Raw genomic sequence first — 18,865 nt, 5'->3', positions numbered from 1 at the left:
AAACAGCAGGGGGGGGGGGAGAAAAAAGAGCATAAGAAAAGGTTCAGCTCTAGTAGAAGTTGCCATAGTAACAAAGCACAGACTGGCACACAGGGGGAAAAGAACAGAATGTTGTGTATTATGAGATGGGTACATAACTAGATGAGGATAAAGCGTACATAAAACTAAAAAATTTATAACTTTAGCTTGATGTAGTCAAAAGAGATTCAGATTCAGATCAGATTCACTTTATTAGCCATTTGCAGTGTAACCCGCATTGGAAAAAATGTGCAAGTAGCTCAAAGTGCAAAGTCAACACATCAGAGGACACAACATAAAAACAGACAAACAAACAAAGCCACATGAAGCCTCAATATTAAAATATTAAAAAGCTCAATATAAAAATAAAAATACTGTACAATGAAATCCATACATAAATTTAAAGTGCCTAGTTTAAGGTGCTTTGTTCAAAGCAATCACAGCTTGTGGAAAGAAACTGTTTAAATGGCGATCAGTAGAACATTTGGAAGAACGATACCTTCTCCCTGAGGGAAGCATCTCAAAGAAAGCCCCTGCTGGATGGCCCGAGGCACCATTAGCCAGTTGCAAAGCTCGATTCAATAGTCTAGCTTTATATGTGAACTCCAGGAGTGGTAAGGCGCAGCCAATAATTCTGCTGGCTGAGCGAACCACGTATTCAAAGCCTACTTTATTCTTTAAAGCTCTGTGAGATTACCAAACCACACAGATATACAACTGGTTAGGACACTCTCAATTACACAATAGTAAAAATTCAATAAAATCTTAGTATTTTGAGTAAACTCGCTCGACTGCGTAAAAAGAAAAGCGCTGTCTCGCTTTTAGCAATGTTAGTCGCAATTAGAGCTCCAAATTCAAATCATGAGAAAGAGTCACACCCAAAAATTTACATTTCTCAATAATCTGCACATCAGAATCATGAATAGTAATAGGCAACTGATTCCTATTGTGACAAAAATCAATAACAAGTTCACACGTTTTTGAAGTGTTCAAAAGCAAGTTGTTTTCTTTACTCCATTGAACAACCTTCTCCAGGTCACCACAGGGGATCTTGTGTGTGTCTCTCTTGTTTAAAAGACTCAACACTTACACAGTCTGATACAATGTTATAGCACTGTATATTTATTACAATATTTAATCTTTTTCTATTCAAGGCTTATATTTGTCACAGGCTCATACAAAATGGGCAATGAAATGCAAATTGGCATACTCTCGAGGCCGTGCTAAAAAGGCTATTGTGCAGTAAATGATAAAAGCTAGACGCGCACTCTCGGCAACTCTCACTAAGAAAATCCCAAAGTGCCCGTGTTTCAGATCCGCTTTAAATTTGAATGGGTCCCTTCCAGCAAGTTTAATGAAAACCGGGCCAGTAGTTATTCCATTAATCCTGCTGACAAGGCAACAATCCGAAAACACAAAACCTCACCTCCTTAGCGGAGGTAATTATAAGAGTAAATAATAAGAATTAGAAAAAGAAATATAAAGAATGAAATTCATAAATTTATAGATGACAGAAATGTTTTTATGCATAAAAATGTCAAGGTGTGTGCCCGGGTTGAAGCAGTGGGTAGAGCAGGCGCACATATACTGAGAGGTTTATGCCTCGACGCAGAGGTCCAGGGTTCGAATCTGACCTGTGACGATTTCCTGCATGTCTTTTCCCCTCTCTCCCTCTCTCTCTCTCTCTCTCTCTCTCCCCTTTCTCACCTAGCTGTCCTATCAAATAAAGGTGGGAAAGCCCAATAAATAATCTTTTAAAATTAAAAAATTAAATTAAATTGGCTCGGTGTAGGTAGTCTGTGCTATCTTTCAGTAGATCAAACATATTAGTGATTAGTGAACTGGTTACAGTAGTTGATCGACAAAAGATGAATCAGTTATCAAGTTGCCAAGTCATATTTTAAGCAAAAAGGACAAACCTCAATAGTATTGGCTTTTCAAATGTGAGCCATGCTGTTTTTAGATTGTATACCATTATAGTAAAGGGAATAACTATGGGCTTTGGACTGCTGGTCATACTAAGCGAGTCATCACTGTGGGCTCTGAGCCCTCTTTCTAGAGCTAGTGATTCATGGGCTCAACAGAGTGTAATCGGCAGATTAATCGAGACTGTAAATAATCATTAGCCCCAGCAAGGCAAACATGACCTAGCATATGGCATAGGGTTGCACGACATTGACAAAATGTGATATTGCAATATCGATTATATTGCGATATAGACGTATATCAGTCATTTTGGACTGGTACAACATGAATGAATGAATAAATAAATAAGGACCATGTCTACAGAACAGGACATGTTTTACTGGTTGGACAGTATAAAATGGATAAATAAGGACCATGTCTACAGAACAGGACATGTTTTAATGGTTGGACAGTATAAAATAGATAAATAAGGACCATGTCTACAGAACAGGACATGTTTTAATGGTTGGACAGTATAAAATAGATAAATAAGGACATGTTTTACTGGTTGCACAGTATAAAATGGATAAATAAGGACCATGTCTACAGAACAGGACATGTTTTACTGGTTGGACAGTATAAAATAGATAAATAAGGACATGTTTTACTGGTTGCACAGTATAAAATGGATAAATAAGGACCATGTCTACAGAACAGGACATGTTTTAATGGTTGGACAGTATAAAATAGATAAATAAGGACATGTTTTACTGGTTGCACAGTATAAAATAGATAAATAAGGACCATGTCTACAGAACAGGACATGTTTTAATGGTTGGACAGTATAAAATAGATAAATAAGGACATGTTTTACTGGTTGGACAGTATAAAATAGATAAAGAAAGACCATGTCTACAGAACAGGACATGTTTTACTGGTTGGACAGTATAAAATAGATAAATAAGGACCATATCTACAGAACAGGACATGTTTTAATGGTTGGACAGTATAAAATGGATAAATAAGGACCATGTCTACAGAACAGGACATGTTTTACTGGTTGGACAGTATAAAATATATAAATAAGGACCATATCTACAGAACAGGACATGTTTTACTGGTTGGACAGTATAAAATATATAAATAAGGACCATGTCTACAGAACAGGACATGTTTTACTGGTTGGACAGTATAAAATAGATAAATAAGGACATGTTTTACTGGTTGGACAGTATAAAATATATAAATAAGGACCATATCTACAGAACAGGACATGTTTTACTGGTTGGACAGTATAAAATATATAAATAAGGACCATGTCTACAGAACAGGACATGTTTTACTGGTTGCACAGTATAAAATAGATAAATAAGGACCATGTCTACAGAACAGGACATGTTTTACTGGTGGGACAGTATAAAATATATAAATAAGGACCATATCTACAGAACAGGACATGTTTTACTGGTTGCACAGTATAAAATAGATAAATAAGGACCATGTCTACATAACAGGACATGTTTTACTGGTTGGACAGTATAAAATAGATAAATAAGGACATGTTCTACTGGTTGGACAGTATAAAATAGATAAATAAGGACCATATCTACAGAACAGGACATGTTTTACTGGTTGGACAGTATAAAATAGATAAATAAGGACCATGTCTACAGAACAGGACATGTTCTACTGGTTGGACAGTATAAAATAGATAAATAAAGAGAACAGGACACAACTTTTCTTGCACTTCTCTGATTCGTTCCGTTTGGTTGTCTCTATTTGTTCACTTACACGGTCACTCTGTCGAAATATGCACACACGTGGTACGCTCCATAGGGTTTGTCACGTACTGGACCCGTGCGCTGACGTGCACCAACCTGTGCAAGTGGCACGGTAACTGGCCAATGAAATGATGATCATTACAGCGTTTGAAGCGGGCTCCAAATCAAACCCAACTAACCCGCACAGCCAACGGACGGGACGCAGCGCTCCACAAGATAAACAAAATATTGCACACTTATTGTGACCCTTTCAATATAATATAATGTGCAACGTGATATCGCGATAACGATATTGAGTCGATATATCATGCACCCCCTACTATGGGAAGATCTCATTTAAGTTTGTCATTTATATGTGATTCATTTTCACGGTGCAGTGACGCTATGATGTTGCTTTAATGCCATGTGTCATAAGTCTCACCTATTTATTTATTTATTTATTTATTTTTATTTTTTTCTCTCTCTGACAATCTGTTGTGTTGTCCTCACACGTGCCGTACCGTAAGTGTGCAGGTCGGCTATTTCTGACTGAATGTGGGGTTTCCCTCTTAAACAGGATTAGGGTGTGAGCCCAGAGAAGGCAGCATGCATTGTAACGGTAATGATAGGAAGGCAGATGTCCTCAGGAGTGCTGACCAGGGAAGGGGGAATTACTCTCCCTAATCGATGTTTATACGTGCTAGTGCAGAATCAAAAAATTGGTCAAATGATAATCCTGAATCATTTCAATGGTTTCCTTTGGTCTGTTTAATTGGATTGTTTGATCCCTGGCTGATGTTAAGTTGCTCACATTTTGCTAGAATTGGGTTCATGGATTTATGACGGAAGCAGTAACCGACTACGTAACTATAAATACTCAATAATCCTAACCCACTTTTTCCTGGTTTATTTGATTTGTTGCTGGTCATTTAGTCTGTGTGTGTGTGTGTGTGTGTGTGTGTGTTGGCATTAGTCACATGGATCTGTCGGCCGCTGCACTGCTCTGTTGAGACTTTCTCTCTCACCTCGGTATTTACGCGAGTGCAAAATAATGCCATTCTAATCCGTTTTTGATTTCTATTCAAGCAGCGGGCTTTGCTGTAGACTCTCGCCGTTATCCAGGAAACGTCACGCTTGACATTCATCTGGTCATACACACATTTGCTGTATCTTCGGAACCACATTGTTATTGTGCAAAAGGTGTTTTTACACTTCCACCAAGCCCCTAATCTAAGGAGATTATTGTAGCCTGAAACATAAAAAAAGGTGTACAGTATATCTAAATTGTTTTTCTTTCCACTTTCCAAGTTACGGCGTGCTGTTGTGGGAGCTGCTGACAGGAGAAGTTCCGTTTCGGGGTATCGATGGTCTCGCAGTGGCTTACGGGGTGGCAATGAACAAGCTGGCTTTGCCAGTTCCCTTGACCTGTCCTGAGCCATTTGCACGTCTTATGGAAGGTAAGAGAAACCAAATACCTTTCTGCTCAAAGCGAAGCATTAACCTCAAGATTAAATGGAAATTGTCTGAAACTGTGTGCAAACATTTTGTAATGGAGAGTCACAGGCAAAAAATAAGTGTCAGGTTATGTGCTAGAAAGATACCATTGAACATTTATTGAATAATTATTATAGAAAAGTAAGTGTATCCACTGCACCAGGAAAAGCCTCTGAAAAATAACAGAGTAGCAAAATTAAAGGTCCCATGGCATGAAAATTTCACTTTATGAGGTTTTTTAACATTAATATGCGTTCCCCCAGCCTGCCTATGGTCCCCCAGTGGCTAGAAATGGTGATAGGTGTAAACCGAGCCCTGGGTATCCTGCTCTGCCTTTGAGAAAATGAAAGCTCAGATGGACCGATCTGGAATCTTCTCCTTATGAGGTCATAAGGAGAAAGGTTACCTCCCCTTTCTCTGATTTGCCCGCCCAGAGAATTTGGCCCACCCATGAGAGAGAGACATCATGGCTTTCAAACGAGCAAAGTGGCAGTTGGTCAAGGCCACACCCCCACCCTCCACCTTGCCCCCCCCCCCTCTCTCCTCCTCAATAGCTACAGACACAAAAATGGCACATCCTAAGGAAAGCTCATTGTGGGACTGGCTCTAGTGGCTGTAGTTCTGCACCAAGGCTGAATTTCGGGAAAGAGACTTCAGATACAGTATTAGGGGACCACTAAGGTCTATATAAAAGAGACTTCAGATACAGTATTAGGGGACCACTAAGGCCTATATAAAAGAGACTTCAGATACAGTATTAGGGGACCACTAAGGTCTATATAAAAGAGACTTCAGATACAGTATTAGGGGACCACTAAGGCCTATATAAAAGAGACTTCAGATACAGTATTAGGGGACCACTAAGGTCTATATAAAAGAGACTTCAGATACAGTATTAGGGGACCACTAAGGTCTATATAAAAGAGACTTCAGATACAGTATTAGGGACCACTAAGGTCTATATAAAAGAGACTTCAGATACAGTATTAGGGGACCACTAAGGTCTATATAAAAGCACCCAAAGAGCACCATGTCATGGGACCTTTAAAACTGAAAAGTTGATCACTTTCTGGAACCATTTGAAGGGCCAAAATAATTTTTTGGCTGAGGCAAAATTAGCCCACACATTTTTTCCACTCGTGCCACAGAATGCTGGAGCCCGGACCCTCACTCCCGGCCGCAGTTCACCATTATTCTGGACCAGCTGACGGCCATCGAGGAGTCAGGCTTTTTTGAGATGCCAGCAGAGTCCTTCCACTCTCTGCAGGATGACTGGAAACTGGAGATCCAGGAAATGTTTGATCAACTGAGGACCAAGGAGAAGGTAAAGACGAGAGGTCCTAGGGTTGAGTTTAGGCTCGTCTCTAATGACATGCATATTGGAATCTGTTTATTTTAGGATGTTGAAGGTTGGAAGTTCAATGCAGCTGTTTTCAGTGGTGAAATGTAACTAAGTACATTTACTCAAGTGCTGTACTTAAGTACAAATGTTGAGGTACTTGTACTTTACTTGAGTCTTTTCTTTTCATGCTACTTTCTACTTCTACTCCGCTACATCTCAGAGAGAAATGTTGTTGAAATATTGTACTTTTAACTCCACTACATTCATCTGACTGATTTAGTTACTTTACAAATTAGGACAAAACGCATGCAGTTTATAAATTAAATGATTATCCGAATAAACTTTTAGTTGATTGACAGAACTGTTTGGATCGTTTCCAGCTTCTAAAATGTGAGGATTTTTCTGCATTTTACTTTGAATACTTTAAGTACATTTTCATGATTATATTTACATACTTTAACTTAAGTAAAATTTTCAACGCAGAGCTTTTACTTTTGACAAAGTAGTTTTACAGTGTGGTATTAGTCATTTTACTTCAGTTAAGTACCTGAATACCGTTTTACAGGTTGTTCCTTCACCTCTTCTTCTTTTTGTTGGCTCAGGAGCTGCGATCGTGGGAGGAGGAGCTGACCCAGGCCGCACTGCAGCAGAAATGCCAAGAGGAGGCGCTGAGGAGGCGCGAGCAGGAGCTAGCCGAGCGGGAGATCCACATCCTGGAGCGGGAGCTCAACATCATCATTCACCAGCTCTACCAGGAGAAGCCGCACGTGGAGAGCAGGCAGGGCAAGTTCCGCCGCAACCGCCTTAAACTCAAGGACGGGAACAGGATCAGCCTGCCTTCAGGTACCGCAGACAAGCTGTCCAGTCTACGTCAACAGTATGTTTTCAAACTGAATCAAGTTAGAGTTGGGATGTGGCCGGGCTAGCTCAGTCGGTAGAGCAGGCGCGCATATGTAGAAGTTTACTCCTCGACACAGCGGCCGCGGGTTCGACTCCGACCTGCGGCCCTTCGCTGCATGTCATTCCCCTTCTCTCTCCCCTTTCATGTCTTCATCTGTCCTGTGGAATTAAAGGCCAAAAATGCCTCCAAAAAAGAAAAAATAGAGTTGGGATATTGTAAGTCAACAGTATGTTTTTATTTTTTATATTGAGTCAAGTTAGAGTTAGTTGGGATATTGGGATAAAAGATAATATGTCATGTGTATATTTGGACATAATAATCATATTTCACTTTAAATGTTGTCTTTTAAGGACCTTAAAAGGGTCCATTAGGTATTTTGCAGCTTTATAGACTTAAACAAGAGGCCACCTACGTGGACATGATCTTCATATATTACTAATATTTTTTTCCACTAAACCTATCACACCCACCCCTGGTTTAAAGTGAACTTCTTTTATCAGCAACATCACCGCTGCCTCAAATATTGTTACATCGTCAATATCAAGGAAATGATCCCAAAACGTTGTGGTATTTGAGCTTGTGAGTGTTGCCAAGCCTTTAAGGACCGTATGGTCGCTCTTGGCCTTGTCTGTCTGGTCAAGTTCTCGTCCCAGCAGTTCACTCAATGTGATGAACTGTCTGTCCAACTTCTAGTCTCATTAGGTAACTAGCAACTGTAAAAATGCATAAACTAAAATCGTAGATGGGTTTAATGCAGGCAGTTTTTCATTGTAGATGGGCAGTTGAAAATGACATGGTTAGCTAACACTGGCGCACTTACAGAAATGTTGAGTAATGTATGTTGTCTTTAAAAATTCAATGTCAGCGCACGTGTTACCTGATTGATGTTTAGCTTTGCTATACCATCATTACGATCTGATATTGTTGCTATGATGTTACATATCGTCACCTTCCTAAAATAATCGCCTAAGTCATTTTTTGACAACATTTTTTATTTTTGCCTAAATCATCTCCTCATGGTGCTGGTAAAATTGCCTACATCCTCAGTTGAACAGGTCATGTGATTCTACATCTTTAGTATAATGGCCTATGTCAAGCATGTGACTTAGGCCGTTCAGATGTTTGTGTTTTCTGAAAAAACAGAAAAAAATGACTTAGGCCATTATTTTAGGAAGGTGACGATATTGATTTATCTGCCTAATCACACAGGGCCCCTGAGAAAGATTGCATATGCAATTTACTTATTATTTTACTTAATAAGTAAAAGTTACATATAGCCGCTTTAAATGTCCAGTGTTTGTTATTAGAGTTTCTTAGAAATGTGTCAATCAGATTGAAAGATTTTCTCAGAAGTTGAATGTGTTTTCTTTGAAACCCTAATTTTAGATTTTCAGCACAAGATCACAGTGCAGGCGTCTCCGTCACATGATCGGCGGAGGAGTTTGCTCAACAGCAGTTCCAGTCCTCCGAGCAGTCCGCCCATGCTGCCTCGCCTGAGAGCCATCCAACGTAAGCACCATCACAATCTTAGGTTTAAAATGGGATTTCAGTTGACTGGATCATTAATACCACTGACCACAGACTGTGTGTATCCTCCAAGGCTTTCTCAGTTCAGTATATATTCATTACAAGCTATTTTAATGTTTGCCCTTGATATCCATTCTCGTAAACGTATTGTTTTGCAGTCACTCCGCGGGAGGGATATACAGCCTTGGGTCGCAGCACAGGGTTTCAGCAGGATGAAGAGGAGGGTGAGAGGAAGGGCTCCAGGAAAAAGGGCAGGTCCCGCGGGTGTGGCCCATACAGAGAGCACAGCGCTGATGCCAGGTGAGTCTAGAAACGGGGGCGATCGCCTGGTCGTTCCCTGCAAAGTGGACCGCACAGGGGTTTCAGCCATGTTAAGTAAGATTACAAAAACTTTAGGGAGCAAACCTGCTCCGTTCAAAGGGAACCGTGAACTGTGTAGGCCAGAACTGAACACCGGTTCATCACTTCGCCGGAAGTTGACAAGCAAGATTACCCATCAGTCATAGCACCTCGCTGGGATGACACTGTACATCTTGTAGAATAATCAAATCCCATTCATTAAGTTACATACAGTACATTTCAACAGAATAAGTTTCAGTAATGTCAAATTACCACAGTCGCAGCATCGTATCCAAGGTGTTAGGGTTAGGGGTTAGGGTTATTTTTTTTATTAACCTTTATTTTAGCAGGAAATAATCCCATTGAGATTCAGAATCTCTTTTTCAAGGGAGTCCTGGCCAAGACAGCAGTAGAATAGTTCCATAATTAAATATACAGTGAAAAACAAACAACATAAAACAGAAAAAGACAGTTGGCAATTTAATCACCAGCAGCGCCCAGTAACAGCACATGTGCATTTAGTACTCAAATTGTCCTTTATACTAATTTTAAACTGTGTGATTGTTGGTAGGTAGTCTGATTTAAGATGATTCTGCCATTTATACAAGGATGAGGGTGCAAAAACTTTAAAAGGCAGCAGGGTAACACACGGAAGAAGCAATATCTACGTTGGTGACGTTGCACGGTGTTCCAAATGGAGGAATGTTGTCAAGGGAAATGGTTGTGGCTAGTAGGGATACAGCTCTGGCCGGAAGTTCCTCAAAATTACGCAAAATCTCACAAAGTCCAATACAATATAATAATATATTTTTTATTCCTTCACCCAGGAAACGCGTGCTCGTTCCTCTGAAGGGTTTTAATCCAAACCATGATCTTTTTCGACGAGTCGTTTTAGTGCCTACACTTAACTGTCATCGCCCTAGCTATATTCCATGTAGCCTTAACCGAGGGAAGTTCCCTTAACTGACATTCCTAAACAGGGAGTAAGGAGTACGCTTTATGCACACTGTGGAACGGAACGCAGCTATGGTCTTTTACCCACTTTCTCCAAATAATCTTAATGTTTTCAGTTAATGTTTTTTTTATATATATATATATATATATATATATATATATATATATATAAATATAAATAATAGGTCAGTTCACATAAAGATAGCATACTTGTTACTTTTACAAAACAAAATCCATCTTCATCCTTTCTACCTGGCAGTGTGAAACCTCCCCATGAAGGCGGCAGGCAGCGGTCCTGCAGCGCCCCGAACCTTCGCAGATCCCCCAGACACAGTCCAGCAGTGCCTGGAGTGCCAAGCCTGGTGGAGATGGGTAAGCAGGACCAGCTTATTACGTCTATTTTGTCCGGCATACGGTATGCACACTCCACATGACAATACAGCTGTAGCAGGGCTTCTGCAGGTTTTTGCCAAGTCACATTTTTTAGACTTTTTTTTTTTTTTTTTTTTTAAGACCATTTATGAATGGAATTTAAGACCTATATCACTACATAAAAACAAAAACCCCGTCAGATGTCCGAGTCCGGGAAACAACGTCTGAAAGAATTCTCCGATCTCCTCATTCGCATCACAGGACTGGTGTCTAGTCATCGCGTGGAGGACCCAGAGCAACACCGCTCATTCATTTGTAGTCGTACTACAGCAAATTCTATTTGGACTAGCGAAAGAAAGGAAAAAAAAAAAAAAAACACCTTTAAAGAACTGCAGGAGCATTTGAATGAGCATTAAAGGTAGCGTCATATGGGTAGCGTTACATGGATGTAGGGAAATTAAGACCTGTTTTAAAATGATTAAAGAACAGGCGCCTGGGTAGTTGACCTGGTAGAGCGGGGTCCATATGCAGTGGCTCAGTCCTCGACGCAGCGGCTCAGGGTTCGAGGTCGACCTGTGGCGATCGGCTGCATGTCCCTCTCCCCCCTTTTCCTGTCTACAGCTGTCCTGTCTATTAAAGGCTAAAATGCCCCAAAAGGTTAAAGACCTAGAACACAATACTTTTTTTTTTTTTTGGGAGGGGGGGGGGGCATTTTCAGCCTTTATTTTGATAGGACAGCAGAAGACATGAAAGGGGTGAGAGAGAGGGGGGAATGACATGCAGCAAAGGGAGTCGAACCTGGGCCAGCTGCGTTGAGGAGTAAATCTCTACATATGTGCGCCTGCTCTACCAACTGAGCTATCCGGGCGCCCAAATAATTAAAGTCTTTTTTTCCCTGCGGAAACCCTGTTTAGTCTAAAGATTAGTGAAGTGGCAGACTGGCTGGGAACAACATGGAGTGAGCGAGCTACTTCCAGTCCAACACAGCTCTTTGTGGTTGACCCGAGAAACTCCCAGATGTGATAGATGTTTGTTACTGTTAGCACGTAAACAAGCTGCTCCCTGAAAAAGCATCTCCCGCACTCGGCAAAACAAACTCGGATGGATGGAATCCAAGTGACGATGTGGCAGTAGGCCTCAAGTCGCTTCATGTTTTTAGAAGAACTGTCACGCGGCATGCAGGGCTTGTCCACTGTGCAACATGAACTATCGTGTCTGTGAATATATCTCCACATTCTGGTCATCTATGTGTATGCTTCAGTTGACGTGCTTTATGAGACATCCAGTTTGATATTAGCATGTCAATGATTCATCACGTGGAAGTCAGATTCCCATCTCCCTGTTGCTAGATGGCTTCGGGAAATGAATACATGTATTCCACTTGAAAGGGTCACGTATACTCTTAGAAATGAATATACCATCTTTCTCGAGGTTTGGCAACCTTGCCCACTCATATAGCAGACCTAATTTTAAATGATAGGCCACTGGTCATCATGAAGCTATATTGTCTCTTTACATTGCCTTTTTATAAATCACATACTCCTTTTGAGTAGGGTCTTTTTTTTTTTATTATTATATTTATTTGAGTTTTTTCAAAGTTTACACCATAAAAACACATACACAACCAACCATGCGCAAATCAGGATAACAGGATCTACATATATGTACATGTACATACACACACCTATACAAATGTGCACCCACACACACATACAACCTTGCTTAAGAGAGAGGAGGGGGGGGGGGAAGTAGGGTCTTCCTTAGTTCGTAAGTAGGTGGGTCAGGGAAGGAATTTGGAGTTATTTGATTTTTTTGAGTTTTTGTATGTTTCATTAAATTGAAAATTTGATTATAAAATATTCCCCCCCAAAAAAAAAAAAAATGAAATAAAAACATGCGAATGATCCTGTTTTTTTTAGAAAATGAAGACTGCTGCTTCACTACTGAGCCAGGAGCAGCTTCTGGTCAGTCCTACCTCTGCATCCCCTTCCATAAGGAGGGCCACACGGCTGCTGCTGCTGCTGCTGACGGCGATGGAGATGGAGATGGAGACGAGTACTGCCCCAGCAGCCAGGTTCCAGGAGCGTCGCCATGCAGGAAGAGCCCCGGCGGGGGCCGGCGGTCTGAGCTGGTCCTGCTGGGCTGTGGAGCTCTGCTGGCAGCCGTCGGGATGGGTTGCAGCCTGCTAACTCTGGCCCCGCCGGAGGAGAGCGTCAAATCCCGATGGGAGGGATTCTTCCACAGAACAGGGGGCCAGAGGCGGAGCACCAGCCCCCAGACGCACAGACTGTTCCGGCGGGAGAGCCCGCTGAAACCCTCGGCGCCATCGCTGCCCGAGCGAGGCCTGCCCTCCACTTACACACTGCTGTCCCTGTCGTCGGCGTCCGACTGCAACTCCACCCGCTCGCTGCTGCGCCCTGACAGCGAGGAGTTGTTGGCCTGCTGCCCCGCCTCGCCGCTCCGGCATCTTCCGTTCCCGCCTCCTCCCTCACAGCATCAGGCCGTCCAATCCCCCCCCGTCAACCCACTGGTCAACACCCACCTCGAGAGCTTCAAACGTAACCCCCGGCAGTCTCTCACACCCACGCACGTACCATCGGCCCCGAGTTCCTCCCGCAGCCTCCGTAGGACCCCATCAGACGGGGCCATCAAGAAGAGCTGCCCTTCTAATAATCTGGAACCATTGATAGAAAGAACTGCATTAGAGAACACAGGTAAAGTCTTGGGTCTTCTTTAATTCCAACTAGATGTGCTCTCGTGGGATTTTGAGTTTTTACCGCTACAGGTTTTTGAAGGTTGATACTGACATGTAGATATTTTTTTTTTGTTTTATGATATTCAGTTCACCCACAGAGCAGCCTCAATCATACAGTTATAATGGTGTTCTTTATTGGCCGACACCTGACATATATAATAAATCACTGTCAATAAATCACTGGCCTGATAACAACCACCCTAAATATTGGGCTTGCCCAATAAATTCCAGTCTGGAAATACCAGTGGTGGAAGAAGTATTCAGATCTTTTACTTAAAGGTCCCATGGCATGAAAATTTCACTTTATGAGTTTTTTTTAACATTAATATGCGTTCCCCCAGCCTGCCTATGGTCCCCCAGTGGCTAGAAATGGCGATGGGTGTAAACCGAGCCCTGGGTATCCTGCTCTGCCTTTGAGAAAATGAAAGCTCAGATGGGCCGATCTGGAATCTTCTCCTTATGAGGTCATAAGGAGAAAGGTTACCTCCCCTTTCTCTGATTTGCCCACCCAGAGAATTTGGCCCACCCATGAGAGAGAGACATCATGGCTTTCAAACAAGCAAAGTGGCAGTTGGTCAAGGCCACACCCCCACCCTCCACCTTGCCCCCCCCTTCTCTCCTCCTCAATAGCTACAGACACAGAAATGGCACATACTAAGGAAAGCTCATTGTGGGACTGGCTCTAGTGGCTGTAATTCTGCACCAAGGCTGAATTTCAGGAAAGAGACTTCAGATACAGTATTAGGGGACCACTAAGGTCTATATAAAAGAGACTTCAGATACAGTATTAGGGGACCACTAAGGTCTATATAAAAGAGACTTCAGATACAGTATTAGGGGACCACTAAGGTCTATATAAAAGAGACTTCAGATACAGTATTAGGGGACCACTAAGGTCTATATAAAAGAGACTTCAGATACAGTATTAGGGGACCACTAAGGTCTATATAAAAGAGACTTCAGATACAGTATTAGGGGACCAATAAGGTCTATATAAAAGAGACTTCAGATACAGTATTAGGGGACCACTAAGGTCTATATAAAAGAGACTTCAGATACAGTATTAGGGGACCACTAAGGTCTATATAAAAGAGACTTCAGATACAGTATTAGGGGACCACTAAGGCCTATATAAAAGAGACTTCAGATACAGTATTAGGGGACCACTAAGGTCTATATAAAAGAGACTTCAGATACAGTATTAGGGGACCACTAAGGTCTATATAAAAGAGACTTCAGATACAGTATTAAGGGACCACTAAGGTCTATATAAAAGAGACTTCAGATACAGTATTAGGGGACCACTAAGGTCTATATAAAAGAGACTTCAGATACAGTATTAGGGGACCACTAAGGCCTATATAAAAGAGACTTCAGATACAGTATTAGGGGACCACTAAGGTCTATATAAAAGAGACTTCAGATATAGTATTAGGGGACCACTAAGGTCTATATAAAAGAGACTTCAGATACAGTATTAGGGGACCACTAAGGCCTATATAAAAGAGACTTCAGATACAGTATTAGGGGACCACTAAGGTCTATATAAAAGGGACTTCAGATACAGTATTAGGGGACCACTAAGGTCTATATAAAAGAGACTTCAGATACAGTATTAAGGGACCACTAAGGTCTATATAAAAGAGACTTCAGATACAGTATTAGGGGACCACTAAGGTCTATATAAAAGAGACTTCAGATACAGTATTAGGGGACCACTAAGGTCTATATAAAAGAGACTTCAGATACAGTATTAGGGGACCACTAAGGTCTATATAAAAGAGACTTCAGATACAGTATTAGGGGACCACTAAGGTCTATATATAAGCATCCAAAGAGCACCATGTCATGGGACCTTTAAAGTGCTCATATTACGTATTACGCTTTTTGGCTTTTTCCCTTTCCTTTATTGTGTTATATCTTTTTTGTGCATGTTATAGGTTTACAAAGTGAAAAAGCCCAAAGTCCACCCCAAAGGGACTTACCATCTCCAACAGAAAACACTGTTCCCAAACTGCTCCAAACAGCTCTATTGTAGTCCAGCCTTTACTTCAGAGACAAACGTGCATCACTTTGTAACACACGTTATAATGCTCGCCTAGCTGCTAGCGTGGCACGCCCTCATGCTCTGCTTCTGACTGGCTAGTAGTCCTTACCTAGCTACTGAGCATGTGCGACTCCCAACAAAGATTTAATATAAGTGAGATGCCTCACTCTGTAGCTAAAACAGAGAGCTCAACACACAGGGTGAAAAGAGGAGCTGCAGCAATGCACAGTACAACAAAAATATGGTGTTCTTTGAAAATTAAACCACGTAAACCTATTCTGATATAACCTCTAAATACAATTATGAACCTGAAAATGAGCATAATTAAAGTGCCACACTGTAAAAATACTCGAGTTACGAGTAAAAGTCCTGCATTGAAAATGTTACTTAAGTAAAAGTATGTAAGTATCATCAGGAAAATGTACTTAAGTATAAAAAGTAAAAGTACTCAATACAGAAAAATCAAAACAGTTCTGTCAATCAACTAAGTGTTTAATGGTCTAATCATTTCAGCTGGACTTGTAGGCCGTCGTATTGTTGGGTAGTTTAATTTATAATAAAACATAATTTATAAACTACATTTTTGTGTGCAAAAATCTTTTGTAAAAATAAAATTAGTAGTTGTAAGTTACTAGTAAGGTAACTAGTAACTAAAGCTGTCAGATGAATGTAGTGGAGTATAAAGTACAACAATATTTCTCTCTGAAACGTTGCGTAGTAGAAGTAGAAAGTGGCATGGAAAGAAAAGACTCACGTAAAGTACAAGTAGCTTTTGTACTTAAGTGCAGTAGCCTACTTGACTAAATGTACTTAGTTAAAAGGTATAGTGGAGGATTTTCACGAATTTTAGAAAAGATCCGCCCTCTCCACTTTTTGAAAAAATGCACATGCGCAACACTCTGCCTGCTCCCGAGATGTAACGCCTATTAAACGTGTGCACGAGAGTGCACTGTTTACAAGTTGCTGTCGGCATGGCTCATACAAGCCTACTCTCCAAAAGAAGATTTGCACTTTTTCACAAATTGAGATGTTTACCGTGTCTGTGCGGTGCGTGACTGGTGCCAGGGCTAGCATCGCTAATCATAGCTTACATCAACTTTCACTAGCAGTGATTTTAAATGGATTTCTCCAAATAGCACGCCAAACTTTACCTGTCGAGTAGAAACTTCGCGACTGAGGCATCAGTGGAGAGCCCAACCTGTGCTTTTAGCGCACGCCAGCGTGTGAAACATTCTCCCAAAAACACTCCGGTCTTGTTTCTTTCTTCAGAGGCCTTTCTCTTCTTGTCGTACCTTTCGTAGACACTCGTAGCTCACCACACATATACACCTGAAAGTATTCATGCGCAGAAAGCGAAAACTACCCTAGGGACGAGCACGTACGACGGCCTTACGTAAACATAGCGCCAGAATGATTGACAACTAGGAGGACCAATAGTCTTGATGATCCACCCGGAAAAAGAAAATCCTCCACAATACCTTTTAAATTTCACGACTGGAAAATATGATGTTAGATTTTCTCGAGTTGTTTTTCTTTTTTCCCCTTCAGGTAGCTTCAGAGGTTTAAAAGACGACTGTCCTGAGGTACCCCGGCTCCCTGATCCGAATCTCGTGTTCCCTCCAACTCCCCGTCGTCGCTGTGCTCCTGAACGCCCCAAAACCCTTGACTTTGTGGCCCGGCCTCGGCCTTCACCCCGAGCGCGCTGCGATGTGTTTTGGCCAGACGCGAGGCCCAGGGGAAACGGACACAACCTGGGTAACGGCGAGTCCCCCGCCCACACCTCCAGCACAGAGACTCCTCCGACTGTAGAGTTTGGTAGAGACCCGGTGGTGCTGCCCACCCCCATGGAGGCCCCGACGCCCTACTCCCCGCGCAAGAAGGAAAACCTGTTGGATCGGCTGGACGAGGGCCAGTGCCGGGATGGAACCGTCCCACTCTGCAGACCGGAGATCAACTTCCCCAAAGACTCCCCTTACCGCTACAGACCTGGATTCTGGTCCTAACTCAGCCTCAGACAGCCCTTCACCGGTCCAACACAAGGGCTGTCCCTGCTGGTAGCCTCTTGGATTCTTACAGGTCTGGGTCAACTAGTACTGACAAAGTGGATCTGTTCTAGCTTTAATCAGTACTTCATGGGGTGGCTCACCTTTCCCCATCTACAATTGTGGTCACTAAATTACAGGAAGACATTTACTGTGAATATTTTACCTTTCAGATATTTGCCATTTGTGGTAACCCTTAAATATGGCATCAAAAACCATTAAAAAACAAACCATGAAAAGTGTTAGAAAATATGATCGGACCCAGGTGTGGTTGGTAACGCACTAGAGGGACAGAATAACCACGTTTTCTCTCTCGTTTCTCTCACTTACAGAAACTACTGTCATTTGTCATTCAAGATGTAAATGATTTCTTTGGGAATACACTGATTAACGGCTTTATAGCAGAATGGCCTTGACAGTTCCACGAGGCTTTACGTGCTTCTTCTTTTTTTTTTTTATTTCAAGCTTGTGTTCAGGATTGTGCATTTAATGAAGTGCACTTTCTGAAAGCATCATGAATGTAAAGCTTCAGGTTTTTTTTGTTTTTTTTCCCCCATCGTCAAAAAAACCCGCCGTTTCTGCTTCTTTGTAATTTGTCGATAAAAGCATTGTGTTATTTGAACTCCTCTGTGTAATTCACTGTCCTGCGCTAGTGGCTGATGGATTCCTGTTTTGTTTTTTTTGCACTGAGCACCTGTCATCACCAATCACACGTACACGGTAATATCCCAGGGACAGGGGGATGCTGTTGTATATTATGAGCACGTCGGTCTTTGCATTAGTAACCTGCGGTTTTAAAAGCGTGTTAATACAATAAAATGTCTTGACGCCGTCTCCAGCCCTGTACGGTGAACTGTAATACAATAAGAAGAAAGTCACTGCTGCTTGGGTTTGAACTGGAACCGAAACACTGTCAGGAAGTCGCAACCAAATATATAAGAACTCCTTAATTCCCCATTGAGTTCATTTTTTGTTTGTGACCCTGTCAGGGCAGCTTGTTTGGATCCCGACCCAGCGGTTGAGAAACGCTTCTCCAAACTAAAAAAAAAAAAAGGGAACTTTGTATTTGTTACTCTGTAACTTGTCTGCCTCATAAATTGTTGATCAAGATAGAATGAGGGATGTAAAAGTATGTAAGCGACAAACTGCACGACTGTCGAGTGGCACACGGGTGAAGCAGGCCCTGGTGGCATGTGGAAGTTCAGTCCTGATTATTTATATTTGCAGTGATTTATTTCATTTTATTTATGGATTCATTTATTTGATTTATTTATTTTTTTTATAATGCATTGTATTTGCCTTGATTTTTGACAGTGTCCATGAATGTTTTTAGAGGTAAATGTGGCTTCGAACTCAGTGCAGCCACATTTGACTTGCTTCATATTCATTTGTCTGTTTCATGCATTTTA

General features: G+C 41.6%; 1 protein-coding gene across 1 annotated transcript in view; it reads left to right on the top strand.

The window, feature by feature from the left end:
- map3k9 (mitogen-activated protein kinase kinase kinase 9) overlaps positions 1 to 18,865 on the top strand; it is a 29,959-nt gene extending 11,094 nt beyond the window's left edge. Inside the window, exons 4-11 of the mRNA XM_039786474.1 lie at positions 4,992 to 5,140; positions 6,326 to 6,501; positions 7,122 to 7,362; positions 8,807 to 8,929; positions 9,106 to 9,247; positions 10,500 to 10,612; positions 12,532 to 13,326; positions 16,963 to 18,865. Of these exons, the coding sequence (XP_039642408.1) occupies positions 4,992 to 5,140; positions 6,326 to 6,501; positions 7,122 to 7,362; positions 8,807 to 8,929; positions 9,106 to 9,247; positions 10,500 to 10,612; positions 12,532 to 13,326; positions 16,963 to 17,417 (2,194 nt within the window). The 3' untranslated portion in view covers positions 17,418 to 18,865. The remainder of the gene's footprint in view (positions 1 to 4,991; positions 5,141 to 6,325; positions 6,502 to 7,121; positions 7,363 to 8,806; positions 8,930 to 9,105; positions 9,248 to 10,499; positions 10,613 to 12,531; positions 13,327 to 16,962) is intronic.

This window comes from Perca fluviatilis, chromosome 20 (assembly GCF_010015445.1).
Source record: "Perca fluviatilis chromosome 20, GENO_Pfluv_1.0, whole genome shotgun sequence".
NCBI classification, from domain to species: Eukaryota; Metazoa; Chordata; class Actinopteri; order Perciformes; family Percidae; genus Perca; species Perca fluviatilis.
This window is presented reverse-complemented; position numbering and strand designations above follow the sequence as displayed.